Consider the following 25,560-nt stretch of genomic DNA (forward strand, 5'->3'; position numbering starts at 1 on the left):
GCTATGAAAATTTCCTTTTGTATTAAAAATACAAAAAATAGACATGTTTCAGTGTTTGGACAAGAATGTGATACAACTATTAATTTCTTCTCCTTCCGTTATGACAGTGTTTCTCAACCTTGGAAGCTTGAAGATGGGAGGACTTCAACTCCCAGAATCCCCCAGCCAGCGCTGCTGGCTCGGGGATTCTGGGAGTTGAAGTCCACCCATCTTCAAGCTACCAAGGTTGAGAAACACTGTGTTATGAGGAGCGATTTGAATACAGGTAGTACTTACATCCACAACCGAGCCCAAAATTTTTGTTGAGACATTTGTTAAATTGAGACATTTGTTGTGAGTTTGGCCCCATTTTATCACTTTTCTTAGCCACAGTTGCTAAGTGAATCACTTCAGTTGTTCAGTTAATAACGTGGTTGTTAAGTGAATTTGCTTTCCCCATTGATTTTGCTTGTCTGAAGGTCGCCAAAGGAGATCACATGACCCCAGGACACAACAAAATTCATAAATAAGAACCAGTTGCCAAGAGTCCAAACTCTGCACACGTAACCACGGGGATGATGCAACAGTCATAAGCGTGAAAAATAATCATAACTCACTTTTTTAAGGCCGTTGTAACGTCAAACAGTCATTAAATGAACTGTTGTGATTTGAGGACTATCTGTACCATTCTTTTTCCCACCAAGTGTTTCGGAGGAGATAGCAGTAAATTAATTTGCCAAGATCTGGCATTGTACTCTAAACTTTTATACAATATTGTTGGAATCAGATTGTGCCCCTTCCTTGAGTAGTTCCAGTGAGAGCAAATCTAACAAGGAAACAGCATCTGAATTGGCTATAATGATCTCACTTTCCTTGATTGAACCTAAGAATTTGTAGAGACCAGCGCTGGATGGAAAGAAATTCTGTGGTTTTTATCTTCAGTTGCTTGTCTTTGTTGCACTTCCTTTCCTTGCAATTTGCACGCGCGCGCGCACACACACACACACACACACACATTTAAAATGAGCTGTATGTGTCCAGGTAGCTGCAAGGGATTTAATCCAGGTTTCAGGCACATTAAACTGGAATATATAACATAGGTAAAACATATAGAATAATACTGGTTTTTTCCAGCACGCTGCTCCTCCAATCCATTGATTGATTGATTGGGAAGCTCTCATCACGTTGCTGGGGAACTGAGTGCAGAATTCTCCTTGGCTGACCACGCCCCCTCTGTGTCACTCCCGTCAGTCTTTCTCACTCAGTGACTGAGGGAACTCGTGTTTTGCATAGCTCTTCAAAGATCTTTCAAACTCCTTGACTGCTTCCTTATTGAATTAATTTTTATTTTAGTTTGTTATTTTTCACCCCTCTCTGTGCGCTTGGAGCTGCTTCGTGGGATTGGTGAGGCTGCTGGGGGAGCGATAACACGCCTGGGGCTCCAGGCCGTTTCGCTCCTTCCCTTTATTTACCAGCAAGGCAGCTATCCGGATTCCGACCCGGCTGGGCGGATCCGTGAACGCCGTTAGCCGCCGGCGCCTCATTGGATTCCTGGCGAGCTGGGATTCCACGAGCGCCTCAGCTCCCAGGTTTTTGGGCGGCTCCGGAGCGTCTGTCCAGGCTTCCGACAGGCTCCGACGTCCAGGCACTCTCCAAGCCGTTACTAGCATCACGTCAGCGATCGGAGCTGCCGGCCGTCATTTTGAATCGCCGCCGTCCTTCGAGCCGGGCGTTTTACCGCCGCTTTCTTCAATTAAAATTGGCGCCCTTTGAAGCAAGTCCGCGGAGCCGAAGCCCACGGCAACCTTGTCAATCGGCACCCAGCTTGTAAGCGACCAAGGAGGCTGTAAATTGATTACCTTCACTGCGGTCGCCATTTTAGAGGTCGGAGTTTCGCGGCCGCCATTTTGAATGTAAGTCAGTAACGGCGCATTGGGGAGAGACTGTTCTGGCACTGACCCAAGGCTAGATTTGTAAGACCTGGAGTTTGGCTGGCTGCAGGGCTTGAAAACCTTTCCACCCGAGGGGGAATATTTGATTACTGGCCCTGGTGTCCCTTATACGACAGCCTATCGCTAGCTAAATTACTATCGCTGCTTGGAGGTTCTCCTGCACATAGTATTGTAATGGCGGATTTGGAGCTGTCATCCGACGTGGATCAGGATGCTGCTCTGCCTACTGAGGCAAACCAACGCAAAGGGGGGAAGAAACGCTCCAAAACCAAGCATATTACTTCTTCCAAATCATCTCAGACCGCTCAACTTGCAAGCCGGCATAAATCCGAGTTACAGCGTCACAAGGCGCTTGAAAAACAGTTTGCCAAAGCAAAAAAGGCAAGGGACCAGAACACCTGTCCCATGACCTCTGGAGGGTCTGAGGTTTACCAAGTCCATTCCAGTGCTTCTTCGATTTGCTCGGAGGCCTTTGCGGCCACTGACCATCACCCATCTACTTCTTCCAATCTAGAGGCGGTGCGTGGGGTTTCCATGTCTTTACCCAACGTATCCTTAGTTCATCAAGCAGCCCAACCGGACCATCCAAGATCGGATCCATCGGCCACATTCACGCCTATGGCGGCTGGGCTGAGATCAGAGGAACACACTGGCCAAGTAGATTTGCAGTCAATGTTGTCCGACGCATTGGCCAAGATCTTGGCGGCCGGATTACAACAGAGCGTGGGCGCTCTTCAGCCTACACCCAGCTCATCTAAACCCCTACCACAAATTCCTCCTCAACATAAAACAAAAGACTTATCTCAGGTCGAATGTGTCTCCTCGGGGTCCTCTGACCAGGAGGCGGATTGTGAGGAGGACTCAGAATTCTCCGAGGACGAAGGCCTGCCTCCGGAGAAGCCATCATTTACCGGACTATTTCGTCCTTCAGTTTTTAAATCACTTCTGCACAAAGCCAAGGTGACTACTCAATTTGGTTTATTGACAGCCCCTCCATCTGACTCAGCTATTCCATCCTCATCCATGCATGAAGCTTTGTTTCAGGTGGCTAAGCAGGAGAAGGACGCTATTCCTTGTCCACCGCTTTTTGCGGATGTTATCCAGAGTGCCTTCGGCCAGCCAGGTTCCTTAACAGCTCCTAGTAACCTGGACAAACGGCTTTACTGCGCGGCGGCGGTGTTGGACGATATCCTGGCCTTACCAACAGTAGACAAGCCAGTGGCCAACCTTGCTTCGTCCTCAATAGTATCTGCAGATGCTATGGACAGTTTGAAAGCCGATGAAAGAAAGACCGAAATGGGATTTCGCAAGGCCCATCAGGCGGCTACTTGGGCAATAAAAGCTGCAACGGCAACATCTTTTTTCAATCGAGCAACGTTGATTTGGCTCAAACAATTGCAAGCGCGTCTCCCCACCGCCGACAAACGCGTACATCAGGATATTAACAAGATAGTAGCTGCTACAGAGTATTCGGCAGACGCCTCCTTAAATGCCGCAAAATTTGCAGCCCGCGCTATGGCTTCTACTGTTACTAACAGACGTATGTTTTGGCTTCGCAATTGGAAAGCCGATTCGAAGTCGAAGTGGAAGCTAGCTTCATCCACCTTCAAAGCTCCGGCCTTATTTGGGGCTGCCTTAGACCCACTCTTGGTGGAAGATAAAGAAAAACGTAAAGTTCTTCCTTCTTCCTTTCGCAGACCTGAACGCAGGTACACACCGTACAGTAATCGACAAACATTTCGGACCTATTCGGGTTCCAGTGGGCCCTATACCCAACGACCATTTGGCCACGGCGGAGACCGTTTTCAGGATCGGCAGTCCTTTCGGGACCGACAACGCTCACAACCTTCTTCCAAGCGTCCTTTCAGAGGTGGCGGATCCCGTTCCAACAAACGAGGCAAATGACTCACGACATCCAGATGCCATTGGTGGTCGCCTCCAGCTGTTTCATCATCAGTGGCAAATTTCAACGACCGAGGAGTGGATCCGTCACACCATCCAATACGGCCTTTGTCTAGAGTTCGTGGGGGTTCCTCCCAGCCGATTTCGTCGCTGCCCAATATCGCCAATTTTACACCAAAGAGAGTTAATGGAGGCGGAGATTACTCATCTCTTAACCATCAAAGCCATAGAACCAGTGCCCGAGACCCAGAGGGAGAAAGGATTCTATTCCATCTTGTTCCTGGTCCCCAAATCCTCGGGGGGGCACAGAGGTGTTTTGAACCTAAAGCACTTGAACAAATACATCTTGTATCGCAGGTTCAAGATGCAGTCCCTCTCGTCGATTCTGGCTTGCATCCGGCCAAACGATCTTCTGCAGTCGGTGGATTTGAGGGAGGCCTATTTACACGTCCCGATCCACCGGACGCATCGCAAGTACCTGCGATTCGAATACAACTCTCACCACTATCAATACTGCGCGAAGTGGCGTCTGGCCTGGCAAAATTTATTGGGACAGTTGATTTTAAAGTTGAAGAATTTAAATCAGAAGTTAATGTTAAAATGAAAGACAATGATTATAAAATTGATGAGGTTGACAATAAAATGCAGAGAATTGAAGATGAGATTGTTATGATACAATTCCGGGCGATGGAATTCGCCATACGGCTTCGGGGAATTCGAGAGGAGGAGAGACAGGATTTGAGACAAGTTTGCTCTGAAGCCTTGGCTAAGATTTTACAAGCTAATCCTGATTTGGTATTTCATAAAATAGATAAAATATACAGAGTGAACTCTTGGGTGGCCAGACAAAGACAACTGCCCAGAGATGTGGTCATATACTTTACTGATAGAGAAATTAGAAATGATATCCTGCAAAAATCTTTTCACACCTCTGTACAAGTGGGGGGTTCACGACTTGAAATTTTTAAAGAACTACCTCCTAAAATGCTGAAAGCTAGAAAAGAATTTGGTTTTCTTGTTAAGGAATTGAAAAACTTACAGATACCCTTCCGGTGGGACGCACCAGCTGGGATAATTTTTAGATATAAGGGAGAAGGATATCGATTGAATACCGTGGAGAAGGCACAACACTTTTATAGTACTATTCTTAAGGAAAGAACACCATCTCCACGTACATCTACAGTTTTGGAGATTAAGGAGAGTGAAGAGAGGCAATTGAAAGAACAGTCTAAGCAGGAATTAGAAATAGTGCAAGGTGCAGAAGGAGGTTTTCTGAGTGAGCCCTTGCTGGATTCTTCTCCAATTTTGGATTTGATTCAGTTGACTGAAGTTAAAGATCAACGTATAACTAGAGCTCAATCCAAGCTACTTAAACAAAAGCAACAACAACAACAGGAAAGACAAGACAAGAAGGCAGTTAAGAGTACCGTACAAGAGAGTGGCGCTATGGGAGGAGCGAGATCGAAGCTCTCGGATGAACTTCAAATATTTTGCTCTGCGTTACAGAAAGAGGCTGATGACCTTTAAATGTCTATCTTGGAATGTTAATGGGTTGAATTCAGCACAGAAAAGGAAGAAATTATTTACATATTTGAAACAATTTAATAATGATATAATATGTTTACAAGAAACGCATATCACAATTCAAGATCAAAAATATTTGATAAATCCAAAACTAGGAGTACATTATATATCTTCAACTTCGCAGAAAAAGAATGGTGTGGTTATTTATGTAAATAAAAAATTAACAGCGAAAGTTATAGAAGCAGATCAAGATGGTAGGTTTGTAGCAATTGAATTGCTTACAGCAAATGGACAAATTCTTTTGATTGGAATTTATGCTCCCAACCAACAACAGGACTATTTTTATAAGATGTTACATACTAAAATATTGCAATGGGACTATAGATCTATTTTAATTATGGGAGACTGGAATGGAGTAATTGATTCTAAACTAGATAAAAAGAGCTTGGCAAAGTCTAGAATTAGACTACCACAGACTTTTTTTGATATGAAAGAAGATATGGAACTAAAAGATGTTTGGAGAATACATAATCCAAATGAATTGGATTACACTTTCTTTTCTGATAGACATAGATCCTTTTCTAGGATTGATTTTATTCTGTTGTCAAATGATCTACTTGTTAAGACAAAAAGAACAAAGATTTTTCCAAGAACTTTGACTGACCATAGCCCTGTATGGATAGAAATTGAGATGGATAAGGTTGAGAGACGTTCTTGGAGATTAAATGAGAACTTGTTTAGATATGAAAAAAATACAATAGAACTTAAAAAGCATTTGAAAGAATTTTTTGAAATAAATTTGAATAAAGGTACCCCAATTGAAATTGTTTGGGACGCAAGTAAAGCCTATATGAGAGGGGTACTTATCTATATGAATTCTAAACATAGACTGCTCCGACAAAAGAAAAGATCTGAGTTGGAAATGGAAATAAAGAATAAAGAACAGTTACTTATTAAAAACCCATCAGATGAAAGAATACGAAGTGCTATAAAACTTTTGAAAGATCAATTTCAAATGCTTATGGCGGAACAAGTTGCAACAAGCCTACAATACGCGAAGCATAACACATTTTGCAACGCTAATAAACCGGGCAGATGGTTGGCTTACACATTGAGGAAAAAACAAAGTGCACGGATTATCGATCGTATTGATATTGGAGGGAAAGAAATCTTTCAACAAAAATTAATTAAAGAAGCTTTTGTGGACTATTATACTAAATTATATGCCAAAGAAGAGGTGCAGAATGGACTTATAGAAAAATATTTAAATGATAAGAGAGTTACAAAAATTACCGATCAACAAAAGGAAAGAATGAATTATCCTATAACAGAGGAGGAGATAACAGCAGCAATTAAACAGCTAAAAACAGCCAAAGCTCCTGGCACGGATGGTTTGACTGCAGTGTACTATAAAACTTTACAAGCTGAAATGGTGGGACAACTTAGAGATTTATTTTGCAATATTCAACAAGGGGGTAAAATACCCCCATCTTGGACAACTGCTTATATATCTTTGATACCAAAAGAACAAGTTGGTCCTAAAAAACCAGAGAATTATAGACCAATATCTCTTTTGAATACAGACTATAAAATTTATGCGAAGGTATTAGCCAACAGGTTGATGCCAGTAATCCAAAAGGTGATTCATGAGGACCAAGCGGGATTTATTGAGGGTAGATATATGAAGGACAATGTAAGGCAAGTAATAGACTTATTGGAATATCTTGATAAGAATAAACAGATTCCTGCAGTGCTGGTTTTCTTGGATGCAGAGAAGGCCTTTGATAGAGTGGATTGGAATTTTCTACTAAAGACTTTAAAAAAGATGAACTTTGGGGATCAATTTATACAGGCGATTGCAGCAATTTATCAAGAGCAAAAAGCACAGATTATTATTAATGGAAGTTTGACGACAGAGTTTAAAATTGAAAAAGGAACAAGACAGGGATGTCCGTTGTCCCCACTTTTATTTATTTTAACATTGGAAGTCTTGTTAAATACAATACGGGACTCTAAAATTTTGAAAGGCATAATGATAAGGCAAGAGGATTATAGAATAAAGGCATTTGCAGATGATCTGGTCGTTACCCTATCACAACCAATGGAATCAACAATCCTGATGAACGACATTATACAAGACTATGGTAGAGTTTCAGGTTTTAGACTGAATTCAAAAAAGACTAAAATGATAGTTAAAAATATGACACAAGATCGTAAACATGAGCTTGAAAGGAGGGCAGGTTTTGAAATTGTACCTAAGGTAAAATATCTTGGAGTTCAGGTTGCAGAATCAAACATGAAATTGTTTCAAAATAATTATGAGGTGTTGTGGCGAGAGGTTCAGAAGGATATGGAGACTTGGAAAAAGCTGCAACTGTCTCTACTTGGAAGAATAGCAGCAGTTAAGATGAACATTTTGCCAAGATTTCTGTTTTTGTTTCAAATGATTCCGGTGCTTAAAAGTGATAAACAATTGAAAGTCTGGCAGTCTGGTGTGAATAAGTTTGTCTGGAACGAGAAGAAGCCGAGAGTGAAATTGAAAATTATGCAAGATGTTCCAGAAAGAGGAGGTCTTAAACTCCCAAACCTACAGTTATATTATGATGCAGCAGCTTTAACTTTAACAAGTGATTGGTTTGGAAGTAAAAAGACTGGAATATTGAAAGCAGAAAGTTTTGACCTTGAATTTGGATGGCATGCCTACTTATTCTACGATGACAAAGTTGATAAAGTATTTAAAAGTCATATACTTAGAGACTCTTTGATGAGAGTTTGGAAGAAGCACCGACTCAAATGGGATTACAAAATACCGCTATGGCTGGATCTTGGTCATACTTTGTGGAATACAAATATAATGTCACTCGGGGGGTTTTTATACAAAGAGGTTCTTTTTACAGATGCGGGCAGATGGCAGCTGAAGACATTACAGACACTGTTGGATGAAGGGCTTAATCTAACTTGGTTACAATATAATCAATTACAACTGAGATGGAAAGAGGACCAAAAAACTGGTATTATGTTGCATGAGGAAGAATTGGTTAGACATATAAGAGAGAAAGGTCCAATGCATATTAAAAGGCTTTATAATGTTTTGCTAGAAAGAGATTCAGAAACTGAATTAGTTAAAGACTGTATGATTAAGTGGGCACAGAATTTTGAAGAACCAGTGATGCTGGAAACATGGGAAAAAATTTGGGTTCAGAATGTTAAATTTACACAGTCGCAAAACCTGAGAGAAAATTTTTATAAAATGTTTTATAGATGGCATTTAGATCCTAAAAAGTTGTCATGTATGTACCCTAATGTTCAGCCAAAATGTTGGAGATGCGAATGTTTGGATGCTACGTATTATCATGTTTGGTGGACCTGTAGGAAAGTTAAGGCTTTTTGGATAAAAATTTGGTGGGTCATGCAGAATGTTTTGAGGAAAAAAATTCAATTTTCTCCACAGTTGTTTTTATTGGGTATAGTTAAGGGTTTTACACGGGGTGAGATAAAACTGATATTGTATATGATAACAGCAGCAAGATTGTTGATAGGTAAATATTGGAAGAATGAAGCTTTACCCACTATCGAGGAATGGACTTTGAAGATGGCCAGTTTTGCTGAGATGGCGAAGATTTCAGCATATTTAAAAGACTGTTCACAAGAGACTTATGAATGGGAATGGAAAAGGTGGATAGAATATGTTCAGAACAAATACCAAACTAGAAAGTATCAAATAGCTTTTATTTGAAAATAATGTATTAGAAATATTTTAATGTATTAGAAATATTTTAATGTAAAGAGATAAAGAGGAAAAATTATACAGGGGGAGGGATGGGTTTAAGCTTGTTTACTAGTGTTATTAGTTATGAGTATATAATAGGGAAGTCTGGGGGGGGAGGGTTAGGGAGGGTTAGGGAGGGTTTGGGGAGGGAGGTGGGGGGGTGAAAAAAGGGGTGAAAATCTAATTGTAAAACTTTTGCAATAAAAAAAAAAAAAAAAATACTGCGCGATGCCCTTTGGTCTCTCCTCCGCCCCCAGAACCTTTACGAAACTTGTCTCCGTGGTGGCCGCATCCCTGAGAGCTCTACCAATTCGTCTTCTGTGTTACCTGGACGACATCCTTGTCCTGTCATCGTCTCCGCATCAAGCGTCGAGCGACATAGAGACAGTACTAAGAGTCTTTCAAAGCCATGGATTCACGATAAATCACAAGAAAAGTCATCTGGTTCCGACGACAAGGATTCTTCATCTGGGGGCGGTGATAGATACTACCAAGGGCCAGGTCTTCCTGTCGCCGGATCGTGTCAAAGACATCAAGTCATCAATTGTTCAAATTTCGACCAACCGAACTGTTCCAATTCGGCGCCTGTCTCAAGTCTTAGGGAAAATGGTGTCCTGTATCAATATCGTTCCCTGGGCACGCAGACATACGAGACCATTGCAATGGTTTCTACTTCCATTCCAGAAGACCAATCGCAGCACTTCCTCGACATTAGTTCGGCTCCCTCCTCAACTTCGATCGTCTCTGCTGTGGTGGATGTCCCCCGCCCTTCTCCGGGGCTGTGTCTTCCTGGAAGTCGACAGACTGGTGTTAACATCAGATGCCAGTCTGGTGGGCTGGGGGGCTCATCTTCTGAATCAAGTAGTCCAAGGGCGTTGGTCTCAGTCGGAGAAGACGAACAGCATCAATTGGCTGGAGTTGAGAGCTGTTCGCCTTGCTCTCCGGCATTTCCGGCCAATATTGGAGGGCCGTCATGTGTTGATCCGGACGGACAACATGTCAACCAAGGCTCACGTGAATCGAGAGGGGGGCACTCGGTCCCGGAGCCTCATGATCGAATCGGAATTACTCTTGACATGGGCGGAACGTCACACGGCGTCGCTAAGAGCAGATCATATTTCCGGTATTTCCAATGTGCAAGCGGACTGGCTCAGCCGGGAGCGCATCGACCCGGCCGAGTGGCAACTCCATCCAGACATCTTCCAAGACATAGTGCGGCGTTTTGGAAAGCCACTCGTAGATTTATTCGCCACTCCCAGCAACGCACAACTACCAAGATATTTCACCCGCTATCAGTGCCAAGGAGCGGAGGGTTGCAACGCCCTGAGATGCTAGTGGCCGGACGGCCTTCTGTACGCGTTTCCTCCACTTCCTTTGATATCTCAAGTAATCCGGAAAGTGTTACTAGAACAGGCAGAAATCTTATTAGTAGCTCCTTGTTGGCCGCGCAGACCATGGTACGCGGACCTACGGAGCCTCTCCATCTCCCCTCCATGGACAATACCTCAGCATGTCGTCTCTCTTCGCCAGGGGGTCATCGTCCATCCAGAGCCCCAGTGGCTCCGATTGACCGTCTGGCACTTGAGAGGCGGCTGCTGAAGAAGGACCAACTATCGGACTCGGCCATTCAGGTTATCCAATCAGCCAGGCGTCCGTCGACGACTCGTATATACCAAGCTTCTTGGAAGGCTTTCTCCATTTGGTGTTCGGGACACCATGTGGATCCAACTTCGGCCGATATCCCAGATGTATTGGACTTCCTAGTGAATGGTTTGGCTAAAGGTCTGAAACCTGCCACATTGAGACGCCAAGTGGCGGCACTGGCGACTGTCCTTGTGTGTGAACCTCACCGTTCGTTGACACAGAACCCTCGCATCCGGAGTTTTTTGCACGGTGCTTCTAATATGTCTCCATCGGTAGTCCACCGTTTCCCTACTTGGGACTTGACTCTAGTACTCCAAGCTCTGACCTCGTCTCCCTTTGAACCGCTGGCTTCTGCTCCACTGAAGCTCTTGACTTTCAAAGTTACATTTCTAATAGCGATAACATCGGCGAGACGAATTTCTGAACTGACCGCCTTGTCGGTTCGCAGTGATCTTTGCCAGTTTTATCCGGATAGAGTAGTGTTGAGGTTGGACCCTTCTTTCGCACCAAAGGTGAACTCCTGGTTTCACCGGGCCCAGGAGCTCATTCTACCGAATTTTTGCCCGGATCCCCGGAACCCGAGGGAGGAAAACTGGCATACTCTAGACGTGCGTCGGGCACTCCGCAGATATGTCAAGAGAACGGCTTCGTTTCGTCGTACTGAAGCCTTACTCGTTTCATTTCACCCATCCACTATGGGGAAGAAGGTAACGCCTACTACTGTAGGTCGTTGGATCAAAGCCTGTATCTCGACAGCATATTGTAGTAAGGGCAAGACTGTTCCGAAAGGTGTTTGTGCCCATTCCACCCGCAGTGCGGCGGCATCTACAGCCTGGGCGACCCAAGCATCTGTTCTTGATATATGTCGTGCTGCATCCTGGACGTCGGTTTCGACATTTGTTAGGCATTACAAGATTGACTCATTTGCTGCGGCGGAGGCCTCCTTTGGCTGTAGGGTATTGCAACGAGTTGTCGAATCCTGAGACTCAGGGAGCACTCAGCCTCCCGCCCAGGATCTATAACTTGGGTATATCCCAATCAATGGATTGGAGGAGCAGCGTGCTGGAAAATGGACGTTGACTTACCTCTGAACGTCCCTTTTCAGTACGCTGCGACTCCAATCCATACCCGCCCGTGGTTTGGGCTTCGTGCTCTAGAGTTATCTTCCGTTTTTTCTGTTTTATTTCATTGAGACTTTGGTTAACCTTGGACCTCCTGTATCTTCGTGAGGAAAGACTGACGGGAGTGACACAGAGGGGGCGTGGTCAGCCAAGGAGAATTCTGCACTCAGTTCCCCAGCAACGTGATGAGAGCTTCCCAATCAATCAATCAATGGATTGGAGTCGCAGCGTACTGAAAAGGGACGTTCAGAGGTAAGTCAACGTCCATTCTAAGACAGGACTCCCCAACTCCTGGGCCGTATACCGGTACCAGTCCACGGCATGCCAGAAACCGGGCCCTGCAAACAAGCGAAGCCCCATTCAAGGGATGCAGGCAGTACATGAAACCACACCCTCTCCAGTCCTTGGGAAAAATCTCCACGGAACTGGTCCCTGGTGCCCAAACGGTTGGCGGGCACTGTCCTAAGGTTTCACTTTTCAACATTTGTTCCTCCATCCATAGTTTCTTCGTAGGTAAATTCTAAGAGGACAAGAAAAATGACAATAAACCATGATTTGGGCATGATATGAAGCATTAGTAAGACTGTGACAAATCACTGTTTCAAATTCTGATTTGTTAAAAGGAAACATAGCACTGTCATGAGATGGGGCCACACACTTTCCTAAGCCAAATGTGCTTAGTGCGACATGCAGTCATGGATACCCACTCTAGATCAAATCAGGGAATTGGAACTTGCTGATCTTTTAAGAGGAATCCACTGTGACAAGGAACAGTGGGATATAATGCCGCAGATCCTGACTGGCTCCAGTGTAGTCGTGTTTTTATGGTTTGGATGCAAAGGGTAGAATGCATAAGGCCTATAGAGAGGCCCATATTATGAACTGGCTTAATTGCTCAAGTCTCCGTCCAATATTGTTCAGCATCATTAGGACATGTTTACTGGAGCTTTCCAATTCCTTTATTCTGTGAAGCTTTAAGCCAGCATGGGGTAGCTTTACCTCTGGCCTAAATCAGCAAGCTTTTAATAGTGATGATTATTTGCCCCATTTGTTAAACAAACACTGTCTTTCAAAATGGGTCATATCCTTTTAGAATTCACTCCAGCCTAGTGAATGGTATTAAATGAAAATGAGCATAGGGTTGTACCTTTGGGCTTGCAGGGAAGAATCACAAAGGACGGACAGTGGAAAAACAAAAGGGGAGATCCATTTAGAAATATTAACCGCTAAGTGGCTAGTTGGAAGCTGGTATTGTCTCCAGTTGCATGCAGATTCCTGTTCTCTGGTATTGCTCTTGCTTAATGTAATACAGTTCATTGCTGGACTTTTTCTTGCTGATAGTGGAGACCAAACATCAATTCTGATGGAAAACTGGGGAATAGCAATAGCAGATAAATCTCCAAGTGGTCTCAATGTCTCTTAGAAAGAGTGCGAATGACCAGATGACTGCAAGGAATAAAAATCCTTCCATCCGCCACCATTCAGTCAGAAGTGAAAAAGCTTCTTGGATGAGAAGCAAAACATCTTTAAGAAAAACTTTAAGAAAGTCCAGTTGCCTTTGGAAAAAGCACTTTTGGGACAACCATGACCTGGATGACTGAGAATCTCTATAGACGTTTGGGGAATAGAAAGACTTCAGCAGCTGCATATTCTCTGGCAAATTGGAGCCTGTCTGAACTTTCTTGCCATGTCATTCTCCTAAAAAAGACATGGAGTCACTTTCTATGGCACACCTGGGCATTTTACGGCCTGCAGGCCATCTCAGGCCTTTTGACTGGCCAATGACGTTGAGGGGGTGGTAGCAGCCCTCCGTAATAATCCCAATTTCTCCTGTGGTCCTTGGGAAGATTAATTGCCCACCTTTCGCTGTGGCTTTTTACACATGAGTGAAGGCTGTTTGAAAGCTGTCATTTGATGTTGCACATACAGCATAAATCTGTGCAGCTATATGTGGCCCACTGTATCACTTTGAGTGAGAGTTTCATCTTGCACTGACCGATATCCCTGTTGGCAAAAGAGTGAACAGGTGCATAGTACCCCACCTTCACAAACGGACATTTAGCCTGGATGAGAAATGAGAGAGGAAACACGACAAGAATCAAGCTATCCTAATTGGCTACAGATATGTGCCTTGTTTGAATGCTGGGAACTTGCCAGGATTCTTGTTTTAAGCCTTAGCCTTTATATCTGATTTGTAGAGATTCTCAGTCATCCAGGTCATGGTTTGTTTGTTTGTTTGTTTGTTTGTTTGTTTATTGGTTCGATTTATATGCTGCCCTTCTCCGGAGACTCAGGGCGGCTTACAATGCGTTAAGCAATAGCCTTCATACTTTTTGTATATACCTGCTTAGTAGGGCTTTCGCCCCCCCCCAGCGGTGTTCTTTTTTTTATACAAAGTCAGCTTATTGCCCCCACAATCCGGGTCCTCATTTTACCTACCTCGGAAGGATGGAAGGCTGAGTCAACCTTGAGCCTGGTGAGATTCAAACTTGCAGTAATTGCAGGCAGCTGGCAGCTAAGTGCTACTTAACAGCACTTTAGTCTGCTGCGCCACCAAGGTTGTCCCAAAGGTGCTTTTTCAAGAGGCAACTGGATTTTCTTGCTTTTTCTTTGAAGACATTTTGCTTCTTATTCCAGAAGCTTCTTCAGCTCTGACAGGATAGTGGGGAATGGAAGGATTTATATTCCTTGCAGACAGCTGGTCATTTGCATTCGTTTGGAGGATCGTTGAAGCACTTGGAGGTTTATCTGTGTCCTCAGGGTCACCTGAGTGGTGCTCCTGATTCCTGTAGTCTGCAATGTTTCCTCTGGAAATCCATTCCTACTCCCACACCATTCAAAGGGTGTTCATCCCAAATTGTAGAGCTAAAAGTCTGAAGAGATTCTCAGGAGATCCTGAGGACACAGATAAACCTCCAAGTGCTTCAATGACCTTCCAAAAGGATGCAAATGACCAGCTGTCTGCAAGGAGTATAAATCCTTCCATTCCCCACTATCCTGTCAGAGCTGAAGAAGCTTCTGGAATGAGAAGTGAAACATCATCAAAAGAAAAAAATGAGAAATTTCAGTTGCCTCCTGAAAAAGCACCTTTGGGATTTGTATTTGATTCTGTTCACAAACATTGTATTGTGAAATCAAATCAAATATCTTTATGACAGACTTTGACCAGCATGTATAATAGAAGAATGCAGTAAAAAGAGAAATAGTGTAATACAGCATTTATTGGGAAAAGGAAATAATTTATACAATTATTAGGGAAGGGAAAAAGAATAGGGCAATAAAACAGCATATCTAATTAAAAATTTTGTACTGTTGTATAACTTGGTGAAAATGTATTGTCAAACATTGTCAATAATCTTAAGTATATCTTTTTTTTGTTGTTGTTTCTGTATGTAGAACAATGTGTGAGAGAATACAGTAACAGAGCAGAATCTGATTTTTTTTTATTTTGCTCCATCTGGGCTTACCATTTGTTCTTTATAAAATTATAGAAGCCCATTTCTCTCTTGATTGAAAATTTGAAAAATTAAAAATGAGCTTTGTTTTAATTGAAAGTTGCCTTACCATAAATAGAAACCAGTTTACTAGTTAATACTGCATCTTGGTGTCATCGTTGATTTTAGTCTATAGTCTAAATCACGGGTGTTAAATTCGATTGCGTCACATGACATAACATGACATTTTTGCCTTGGCGGAGCCAGGATCGGCGTGGCCTGCGCATGACGCATCCGGCCCACGGGGCGCTAGTTTGACACCCCTGGTCTAAATCTTCCTAAGGATGATTTTTAACTATGGTTTAGAGCAGGTGCAGGCATTATACCCTTACATGGACTGCAGGAGTTACTGTGCAGCTGTTGACATGTTTCTTGATGCCTTCTAAGCTTCTTGACCTGCTAAATTTAAACTTTTTAGAATGTTATTTGAAGAAAGATGAATGGAAATCTAGATTTCCAATAATACTTCTGGGGCTTCTTATAGACTCCTAAAGGGTTCTTAAAAAATAAAATGGTTGATGGCTGTACACCATTGTTAGTTTGCGTTCTGCTAAATGTGTGGCTTGTGATTAGCTATGTCCACCATGGCAACCATTTTATAGAGTGTCCCATAACATGCTCCCAAAATTCCAGATGAGCTTTCTGGCCCAAAAGGGTTAGAGGCTTCCATATAATACTGTTACATCTGGATTTCCTACGTTTGATTGCTAGTAGCTAGTCTGACTCAAATGCTAGTTGGCTGTTAATGCTGATTAAGGAAGAGCACTGAAGCACAAAGGTTTCACACCTGCTTCCACCTCCTCACAAGCTTCTTTGGGTTTCACATGCCCTCATCCAGCATTTAATTTTTGCTTGTAGCCCTGCTCGCCCAAATCTTGTATGTTAAAAGTATGCTAACTTTTAGAACTCAGAATCTTTGATAGTTACTGGAATTTTGATTTAGTGTTCCTCCTCTCCAGCATGGAGGGAAGCAGGTGCCTTGATCCTTAAATCTAGTTTACAAACTTGCTTTTGATACATCTCCATTTTTTTTACAGGTCTACATGTGTAGATATTATTTACAATTTTGTAATGTGAGAACATCAATTGAAGATCTTTGGAACAGGAGGTTTTATGCTTGAATAAAATTATCCCTATGTTTTTAGTTTCACTGATTAAAAATACCCTTGAAGTGACAAAAAGGGTGTCTGTAATTCACTTGAGCTCTAAAGGAATTAATAATACAGGACAGGACAATCAGTTTATGAAGGAAACTTAGTTCTGTACTTGAATCTGTAGCAACCCTGTAATGCTCAATTACTCAACCTCATAGCCATTTAGTTCAAAAGATTTGACATTTTACATGCAATTAAACCACCTAGAACAATTTTCTTAATCTTAAGAGTGCTATTACTTTACATCCATTGAACCAATTCCCTTTAATGCTGATTTTAATTCAAAAGTTCTCATCTACCTGTTGCTAACTAAAAATAGCTCACATTTCTTGGATTGGGACTCAGGAACCAACGTCATTTGGAAACTTGTTGAGATCATCCTTTCCATCTCACAACCTTTTTTCTCTCCACAGTTGAAAGAAATACATGGTGGGAAGATCCTCAAAGCAATGCTTTCATATGTCTGGCCCAAAGACCGGCCTGACCTTCGTGCCAGAGTTGCCATATCGTTGGGATTTTTAGCAGGTGCAAAGGTAAGAACACTAATACAAGCTGAAATTGGTGGCCAGGCTTTGTGCCAGACAAAATATCGTAAGGGGAAAGAGAAGCTGATACAAAATACTTTGGTTGGCGTTGTTCTCACAAAACCTTTTTGAAGATCCATTAAAGGCTGTCTTGAAGAACCGTTATTTTCCTTTGTGCTTTGAGACTGCTATAAGTGCCTATAAAATATTTTCATTGGTGTAGACATTTGGTGAAAACATTAAAAGCGTGTTCTCAAGCGCTACTCACAATGTCCTGTCCATGGCTAAGCCAGGCTGCATATCCCATCCTTCTTGTTGCCCTCAACCCCAAAACTAGCTACTCTTAATCTTCATTTATGCAGTTGTGCAGACACTCATTTTGATAAGCTTGCAGTTAATATGCATAGCTCATATCACTTGTAGGCGTTGTGGCAATTCTGAACAGACAACTTACTATCTCTTGGTGGCCTTCATCCCTTCCAGTTTAAAGCAGCCCTCAGAGATGGTACATCATCTTCTGTTAGGCTCAAGTCAAGAATCCTTTGCTGTGGAATTAATTTATGCAGGCTGTCATTAATAGAGACTGAACTTAAATGACAATAACTCAAATTGTTCTCTTGGTGGTATTTGCTAAGGTTCTTCTGTTGAGAGTTTCCCAGGCTATGTGATCATATATTTCACCACAGTTGATGAGATTGGACAGTATTGAAATAGAATATACCCGTAAGTGTATTCTTGGTAGCTTATTTGCAAGCATTTGGGGAGAGAGGCTTGTAATATATGCTTGTGGTGTCACTGGCTATTCTGAAAGAGGACAGAAAGTATGACAAGAAAAACGTATTTTTTTCTTTGTACAAGACAGCCATTTATTCGTGGGCTTTTTATTTTGTATTCTCTCTAACAAGGACCCAAAGAAATCATCTTTGATAAGTGTTAATTTAATTCTAGTAGCTCAGACTAGTGCCTTAGTATAGCAAGCAATGTCAGTCCATGGTGCTGGAGTGAATTTGCCAGTGGGCTTAAATTCCAAAATAAAAAGAATTATTTTATTATGAGGAGAGCCTCACATTAATAGAATATACTGCCTTTGGTGCTGCACCAGGTCGAATCAAGTGTTCTCTTATCTGCATTCACCAGACTTTCCTTACTAGAAAGCAAAGGAGGAGGCTGCAGGGAGAGTACATGAGGCTGGTAAAGGAGGGCACTTTTAACACTTTCAAGGAGGGGGAAACAGGAAAAAGGTTGGCAGGATGTCTTTTCCTAGGCAACTATCTGACCTAATCCTTCATGCAGCTACCATGCAGGGCTGGGGTTCAGAATGCAAATAAATATTTTGGCCCATGGAAATTGTTAAGGGAATTATGCACACCTCTGCAGCCTGCATAGTTAAATATGTACATACAGTAGCTCTCTCTGCACCAATCCGTGTTCCCTTCAAAAGCAGCCTTATTAGACAAAGAACCCACAGCTCTCCCAAATATGTCCAGCGAGCAAACATGGCTAAGGCTAGCTTTATATCTGGATCTCCCCATCCATAATGTAATGCACTGTACTTTACATTAACAAAACCCAAAAAAAATTGCTATTGGCTTTGTTTTTTTCTTAAGATAAGAGCACAGGAGAGAAAAGAACAAGGAGTCCAGCAGATTAAAGCACTAACTTCAAGCCATGGCTTTAAGCTGCAAAGGAAGGAAAGGGCTTCTGGGAAAGACAGTCAGAAACCTTGAGACAAAGAGCAATGCAAGTTATCTTAAGCAAGTAGCTCCCCAGCCTACATTGGGGCATGGAGTATGGAAATGAGCTTCCTTGCTAGATCTCGTAGAAGGCAACCAGGAACTTACCTTAGATAGACTACATATTATCCACAGAATCTCCTTTCATTTCATTTTATTTAAGAACCCTAACCCTAACCCTCTCCCCACAACCAGGTTGCAGAGCCATTCTTAGCAAGTGATGGGCACCAAGCAGCTAGAGACAATCCGGTCACTCTTTTCATCAGCTTTGAGGGGTCTGTAGAGAATAAGAGGAGGCTTTAGGAAGGCAGGATGGCCAAAAAGGGGAAAGAGGCCACAGTGGGGTCATCAGAGTTGTACCCCTTTTTAATGTGTGACATGTGTTGATCCCCTCCCTGAAGAAACCCCTGTAAAGGGGGGGGGGGGAGATCTGAGATGATTCAGTGGGGAACAGCAACTTGTACTCATGGAAATGCCCCCCCCCCCTTCAGTAAGTTCTTGACTGGAGTATAAACACTGCTTGAATTATAAGGTAGCCATTGTGTGAACTTCCATCACAGCAGTGGAGAGCTTCCATGCCTGGGTTGATCAGGTGCTGCTTGCATCATCTGGGAGTTGATCTGCACACATGTAATCACACCAGCTCACCATCCCTCTGGGTTGCCTTTATCAAGCTCTCTGCCTCTACTGTTACTGTTGTGGGAATCCCTTGTCAACTTCAGCTTTTACTTTGAATTACACAGGGAGTGCCTTGACAAGTACTAACTTTTTAAAAATTGAAGCGCTATATATTCCAGCACCTATATGCTTACAGATTTTTTTTTTTATTATTTTCAATTTCCTGCAAGAGCAGCTGCCTTGGCCAGGTAAGTGCAGCTGAGATCAGAATACGCTGTCTTGTCTTAGAACTGGGAAGAGATGGAAAGCTGCTTCATTGGAAGAGGGGATTTTGGTATTCTCCACTAAATCTTTTAATAAAATAAAAGTGCGCCTTCAAATGCCAGCTCTCATTTTGAACAAGAAAAGAAATAACCCTCACCGGAGAAACGCAGCTTCAGCAGTTGTGGGTTTTGTATAACCAAAGGATAATGTGTAATTACTGTAAATTGGAGCAGTAGTTCACATGGCACATGGAATAACAAATTAACCTGCAGTATAACTTCTTAGCCTGGGATGTTTTACCAATGCAGGACTCGTATAGTTAGGCTACGGTTTAGTATGATATGCCCAGTGCAGAAAATGAGAGTGAGTTTACAGTGTTAACTATGGCTGAGCTCAAAGGGCAAATACTGATGTTGTTTTGCACTATAATTCTCAAAAGACCCAGCCAGCAATCAGCACATCTTCAAGGGGCGGTTGCAGGTATTCAGTTAATTAATTAATTGAAGCCATCTCTGATTTGAGAGCACCCCAGAGGCATCTAGACAGCCGCTATGCCCAGCCTATGCCCCAAGGTTGCAGTCATGAAAAATACTCGAGAAGGGAGTGCCAGGTTTTGTTTTTTTTAAGATATATGGCACTCTTCTCCCAAGTCTAGTGGCCTTCAACATTCTGGACTACAATTCCAATCAGTTGTAGACCATCTTAGCCTAAGGATTAGAGTAGAAATGTCAAAACATCTAAAAAGTAGAGTTAGAGAAGGCCAGTCCCCAGATTGCTTAATTCTTCAAAACATTTTCCCACTCTTGAGAATGCTGACAACTGCGCCTGTAATATATTTAAATCTAAAGTACTTGGAATTAAACAAAGATGACATTGGTGTCCAATATGCTTAAGCCCTTTATTTCAGCTAGAAGAGTAGAGAGGAAAAAAAATTCTCACCCTTATGTGGGTCTGTGTCTTACTCAATCTTGGATCCTCTCTACCAGACGCCTGGGAGTTTGAGGGTTTGCACAGATGGCTTGCACTTAGCTGTGCCTGGCACTGCACTCTTCTGGAAAGAGAGCTCTGATGTTCCTGGGATCTGTTGAGGGTCTATGACAATTTGCCACAGCCAACTTGCCACAGTCAACTCATCGCGGGACAAGAGCTACACTAAGATAAAAGAAATGGTGGAACAGAATTATTAAAGGGTGAAAAAGGAAGGACATAATGAAATGTGAATGACAACATTTAAAATAATTTTTAGTTTATTTTAAATAATTAAATTGAATTGCTAAATTGTCTCACAGCGAGTTGTCCCATGGCCGCAGCAAGTTGGCTGTTGCTCCATTCTGTTCCCGGGATCTGTTGGAGCCTCTGTCCCAGCTTGGGAGTCACAGCCCCAGTGCTCCTACCACCACTGAGAACATTTTGGCCTTTTCATAACCTCTCCAGTTCCTCCTTCAGACCCTGGTGCTTCTCCAGTTTCTCATACTCCTTCTTCTTCACGTTGCTATCACTTGGCACTATTACATCTACCACTGCCTCCTTGTCTATTACCTCAGTGTCTGGTTGGTTGGCTGTCTGGATCTGTAAGTTGCACAGGATCTTAGCTTTTTTATTTTCCATGATCTTCTGGGGGATCTCCCATCTGCACTTAGGAGGTCTAGACCTGTGATGGTGAACCTATGGCATGTATGCCACAGATGGTGCATGGAGCCATATCGGTGGGCACACGAGCTCAGCTGATTTTCGGCCCTTCTGGGCCCACTGGAAGTAGGGAAACAGACTGTTTCCTGCCTCCGGAGGGCCTGGGGGTGGTGAGGAAGGCCCATTTTTTTGCTCTCCCCAGGCTCCAGAGCCTTTCTAGGAGCTTGGTGAGAGTGAAAATGGCCTTCCCCATGCCCCACCGGAAGTTGGCAAACGGGCTGTTTCCGGCCTCCAGGCGGGTGGGGAAGGCCGTTTTTGCTCTCTTCAGGTTCTTAGAAAGGCTCTGGAGCCTGGGGAGAGCAAAAAACAGGCCCACCAGGCCATCGCGGGGGGGGTCGCGCACACATGCGCGGGGGGCAGGGCGCATAGAATTATGGGTGTGGACACGCATGCGTGCGACACCCCCCCCCCTTCCCATGCGATGGCAAAAAGGTTAGCCATCACTGGTCTAGACCATACACTCTGCAAATGTTCATGTACAGAATACCAGCTACTTGGTTGTGCCATTCAGTTGATGCTGTTTCTACCTGCATCTTATGCCTTGCCACTATATGTTGGACTGTCTCTGTGGCATAATCTGCACCTTGGATCCTGTCTAGTGAGACAGACCCCTGCTCCTATGGATGTGGTGCTATTGTTCTTGTGCTGCTATGGGATCTGGAGCTTAAGTGCTGTCTTTTTATTCAGCTCTTTCCAGCACTGGTAGGAATTTCCAGTGTCTTCCACCACAACTGCCTGTTGATGGTACAGCCCACACAGGGTCTTGTCTTGCCTTGCCATAATGCTTCCTCTGCTTGATCATCTTCCCATATCTGCTGCTGCCTCAGTCATTCTCTCGGAAACTCAGCTTTGGGTGCTGTCTTGCTGATGTACTTCCGGATGCTCTGGGTTTCATCCATGACAGCAGCTTTGACACTTACTAGATCCCACCCACCCTCTTTCTGGCTGGTGTACAGTCTCTGTTGCACTAGAGGTGGAAAACTCCTCACATTGTGTGGAGCTTCTGGGACTTCACATCAGCAGTTTCCACATTCTCCTTTCACTGTAGCAGAAGGGCATCTGATGACTGGCAGGACATACATGTTGATGGTGTGGATCTCATTCTTCCCATTGAGCTGGCTCTCCAGGACCTACCTGATTGTTAGTGGTACTTGGATGTTTCTTTGCCTCTTCATCATAGCTCCCGTGTGATAGTGGAATACCAAGGTAGTTGTAACTGGTCTGTATGTCTGCTACTTGTAGTTCCACCCCTTCAATCTGATTATTCTCCCTCTCTTATTATCAGATCACACTTCTCCAGATACTTTTCCAGTCTGAATGATATCCTAATGCCCTCACTAGAGCTCTGGTTACCCAATCAGGACCGGTGGATTAGCAAGTCGATGTCTCATTCACTCTTTGTATACACCCTGATATCATTCACATAGATGAAGTGGCTGATGGTAGTTCAATTTTTGAATTATACCCATATCCTGTCCTTTGATTATCTGGATGAGGGGAATCAAGCAGTAGGGACAGTGCATCACTTTGGTGTATGCCACATTTAATGGTCACTTGTATGAGCTGTCTTAAGTTGACTTCCAGTGTTGTCTTCTCCAGTCCCATTGAGTTCTTGAGAAAGGTTCTTAGTGCTCTGTTGACTTTTTCCAGTGCCAGGCATTCATAGATCCATGTGTGTGGCACTGAATTGTAAACTTTCCTGAAGTCAATCCAGGCTGTGCTCAGATTGGTCTTCTAGACTTTGAGTCTTGGGCAACTTCTCTATCTATGAGCAACTGCTGTTTTGAGCCCCTGGTATTCCCAGTGCCCTTCTGAGCTGTGCTCATGTCCTGGCCATATGGTCCCATAGCTTGGTGGCTATCATCTCAGGTCTTGTTGCCACTTTACATCACTGTTACATGCCTTCTCTTTCTCCAATATGTTCTTCTAGTAGTGTTCAGTTCCTACTGTTGGTGGCTCTGCTGTTAGTCTGTTATTGCACTGCAGTTGGGAGTAGACCTTGGATGTTCTTTGGAGAACAGAACATTGATCTTCTTGGCTTCTGCTTCTCTAGTTTATCTCCTTAGCCTGGTAGCTAGTGCTGTGAGCCTTACCAGTCTCCAGGGCTTCAGATGGAGTCAGCCCCTTATATTTTTTCAGTCTTAACTCTAATCTTCACATTTTTCTGTAACTCTACCAGCTGATTAACCTCTCTCCAAGTCACTTTGATTTTAGCCTTCAACCTTATTTTCTGTGGGGTGGGTATGTACTACTATTTTGATTGCGTAGCCAAACATCTCCAGGATTACAATAGCTGCAATGTATTCCAGTTCATTGGAGATTGTTGTGAGGGTTGTATTGACACCTTTTATTTATTTTATTATTTTATTTTATTTTATTAAATTTCTATACCGCCCTTCTCCCGAAGGACTCAGGGCGGTGAACAGCCAGAAGATAAAACACAGGAAATACAAAATCTAAAATAAATTAAAACAAATTAAATAATTTAGGCTGAATTTTAAAATACCCCATAATTAAACAGATTAAAAATTTATGTTTAAAATTTAAATTTAAAAGAGGAGATGATTTAGGCCAGGCCAGCTTGATGAAATAAAAACATTTTAAGCGCGCGACGGAAGGTGCGAAGATCCGAGATCCTCCGTATCTCCGGGGGGAGCTCGTTCCAGATCGTAGGTGCCCCCACAGAGAAGGCTCTCCCCCTGGGGTCCGCCAGCCGACATTGTTTGGCCGACGGCACCCGGAGGAGCCCCTCTCTATGGGAGCGTACTGGCCGGTGGGAGGCTATTGGTGGTAGCAGGCGGTCCCGTAGATAACCAGGTCCTAAGCCATGGAGCGCCTTAAAGGTAGTAACCAAAACCTTGAAGCGCACTCGGAAGACCACCGGGAGCCAGTGCAGCTCGCGCAGGAGAGGTGTTACATGGGAGCTCCATGTTGCTCCCATAACCACCCGCGCGGCTGCATTCTGTGCCAGTTGGAGCCTCCGAGTGCACCTCAAGGGGAGCCCCATGTAGAGAGCGTTACAATAGTCCAGACGAGAGGTGACGGCATGAGTGACTGTGTGTAGGGAGTCCCGATCTAGAAAGGGACGCAACTGGCGGATCAGGCGAACCTGATGAAAAATCCTCCCGGTCACGGCCATCAAGTGATCTTCTAAAGACAGCCGTGAATCCAGGAGGACGCCCAAGTTGCGAGCCCTTTCCGTGGGGGCCAATGATTCACCCCCAATAGTCAGCGATGGCACCAGCTGACTATATCGGGACGTCAGAAACCACAGCCACTCAGTCTTGGATGGGTTGAGCCTGAGCCTGTTCCTCCCCATCCAGATCCGTACGGCCTCCAGGCACCGGGACATCACTTCAAGGGCATCGTTGGGGTGGTCCGGGGTGGAGATGTACAGCTGGGTGTCGTCAGCGTACTGATGGTACTTCACCCCGAAACCACGGATGATCTCGCCCAGCGGCTTTACATAAATGTTGAACAAAAGAGGCGAGAGGACCGATCTCTGCGGCACCCCACATATGAGGGGCCTCGGGGTCGACCTCTGCCCCCCTGTCAACACAGACTGCAACCGGTCGGAGAGAAAGGAGGAGAACCACCGTAATACGGTGCCTCCCACCCCCAACTCTTCCAACCGGTGCAGCATGATACCATGGTCGATGGTATCAAAAGCCGCTGAGAGATCTAACAGGACCAGGACAGAGGAGCAACCCCTGTCCCGAGCCCTCCAGAGATCATCAACCAACGCGACCAATGCCGTTTCCGTGCTATACCCAGGCCTGAAACCCGACTGGAGTGGATCTAGATACGACGTTTCATCCAGGTACTGGGGAAGCTGTCGCGCAACCACACTCTCAACAACCTTCGCAACGAAGCGAAGGTTGGAGACTGGACGATAATTAGCCAATACTGCCGGGTCCAGGGAAGGCTTCTTGAGGAGAGGCCTCACCACCGCCTCCTTCAAGGCGGCAGGGAAGGTACCCTCACCCAATGAAGCATTTATAATCCCCTGGAGCCAGCCTCGCGTCACCTCCCGGGAAGCCAGTATTAACCAGGAGGGACACGGGTCCAACAAACATGTGGTCGCGTTCAGTCTACCCAGAATCCTGTCCACGTCATCTGGGGTCACAGGATCAAACTTTTAGGGAACTATCAGTAGCCAGTCGTGAGTGTTGACTATGGCTAGTTTATCCATG

General features: G+C 43.9%; 1 protein-coding gene across 1 annotated transcript in view; it reads left to right on the top strand.

Annotated features, from left to right (window-relative positions):
- The window catches only part of ABCB7 (ATP binding cassette subfamily B member 7), a 90,524-nt gene that overhangs the window by 22,110 nt on the left and 42,854 nt on the right, over positions 1-25,560 (top strand). Inside the window, exon 4 of the mRNA XM_070951960.1 lies at positions 16,953-17,072. Within this exon, the coding sequence (XP_070808061.1) occupies positions 16,953-17,072 (120 nt within the window). The remainder of the gene's footprint in view (positions 1-16,952; positions 17,073-25,560) is intronic.

This window comes from Pituophis catenifer, unplaced genomic scaffold (assembly GCF_029215685.1).
Source record: "Pituophis catenifer annectens isolate HBS135680 unplaced genomic scaffold, rPitCat1.0.hap2 SCAF_11, whole genome shotgun sequence".
In the NCBI taxonomy this organism is placed as follows: Eukaryota; Metazoa; Chordata; class Lepidosauria; order Squamata; family Colubridae; genus Pituophis; species Pituophis catenifer.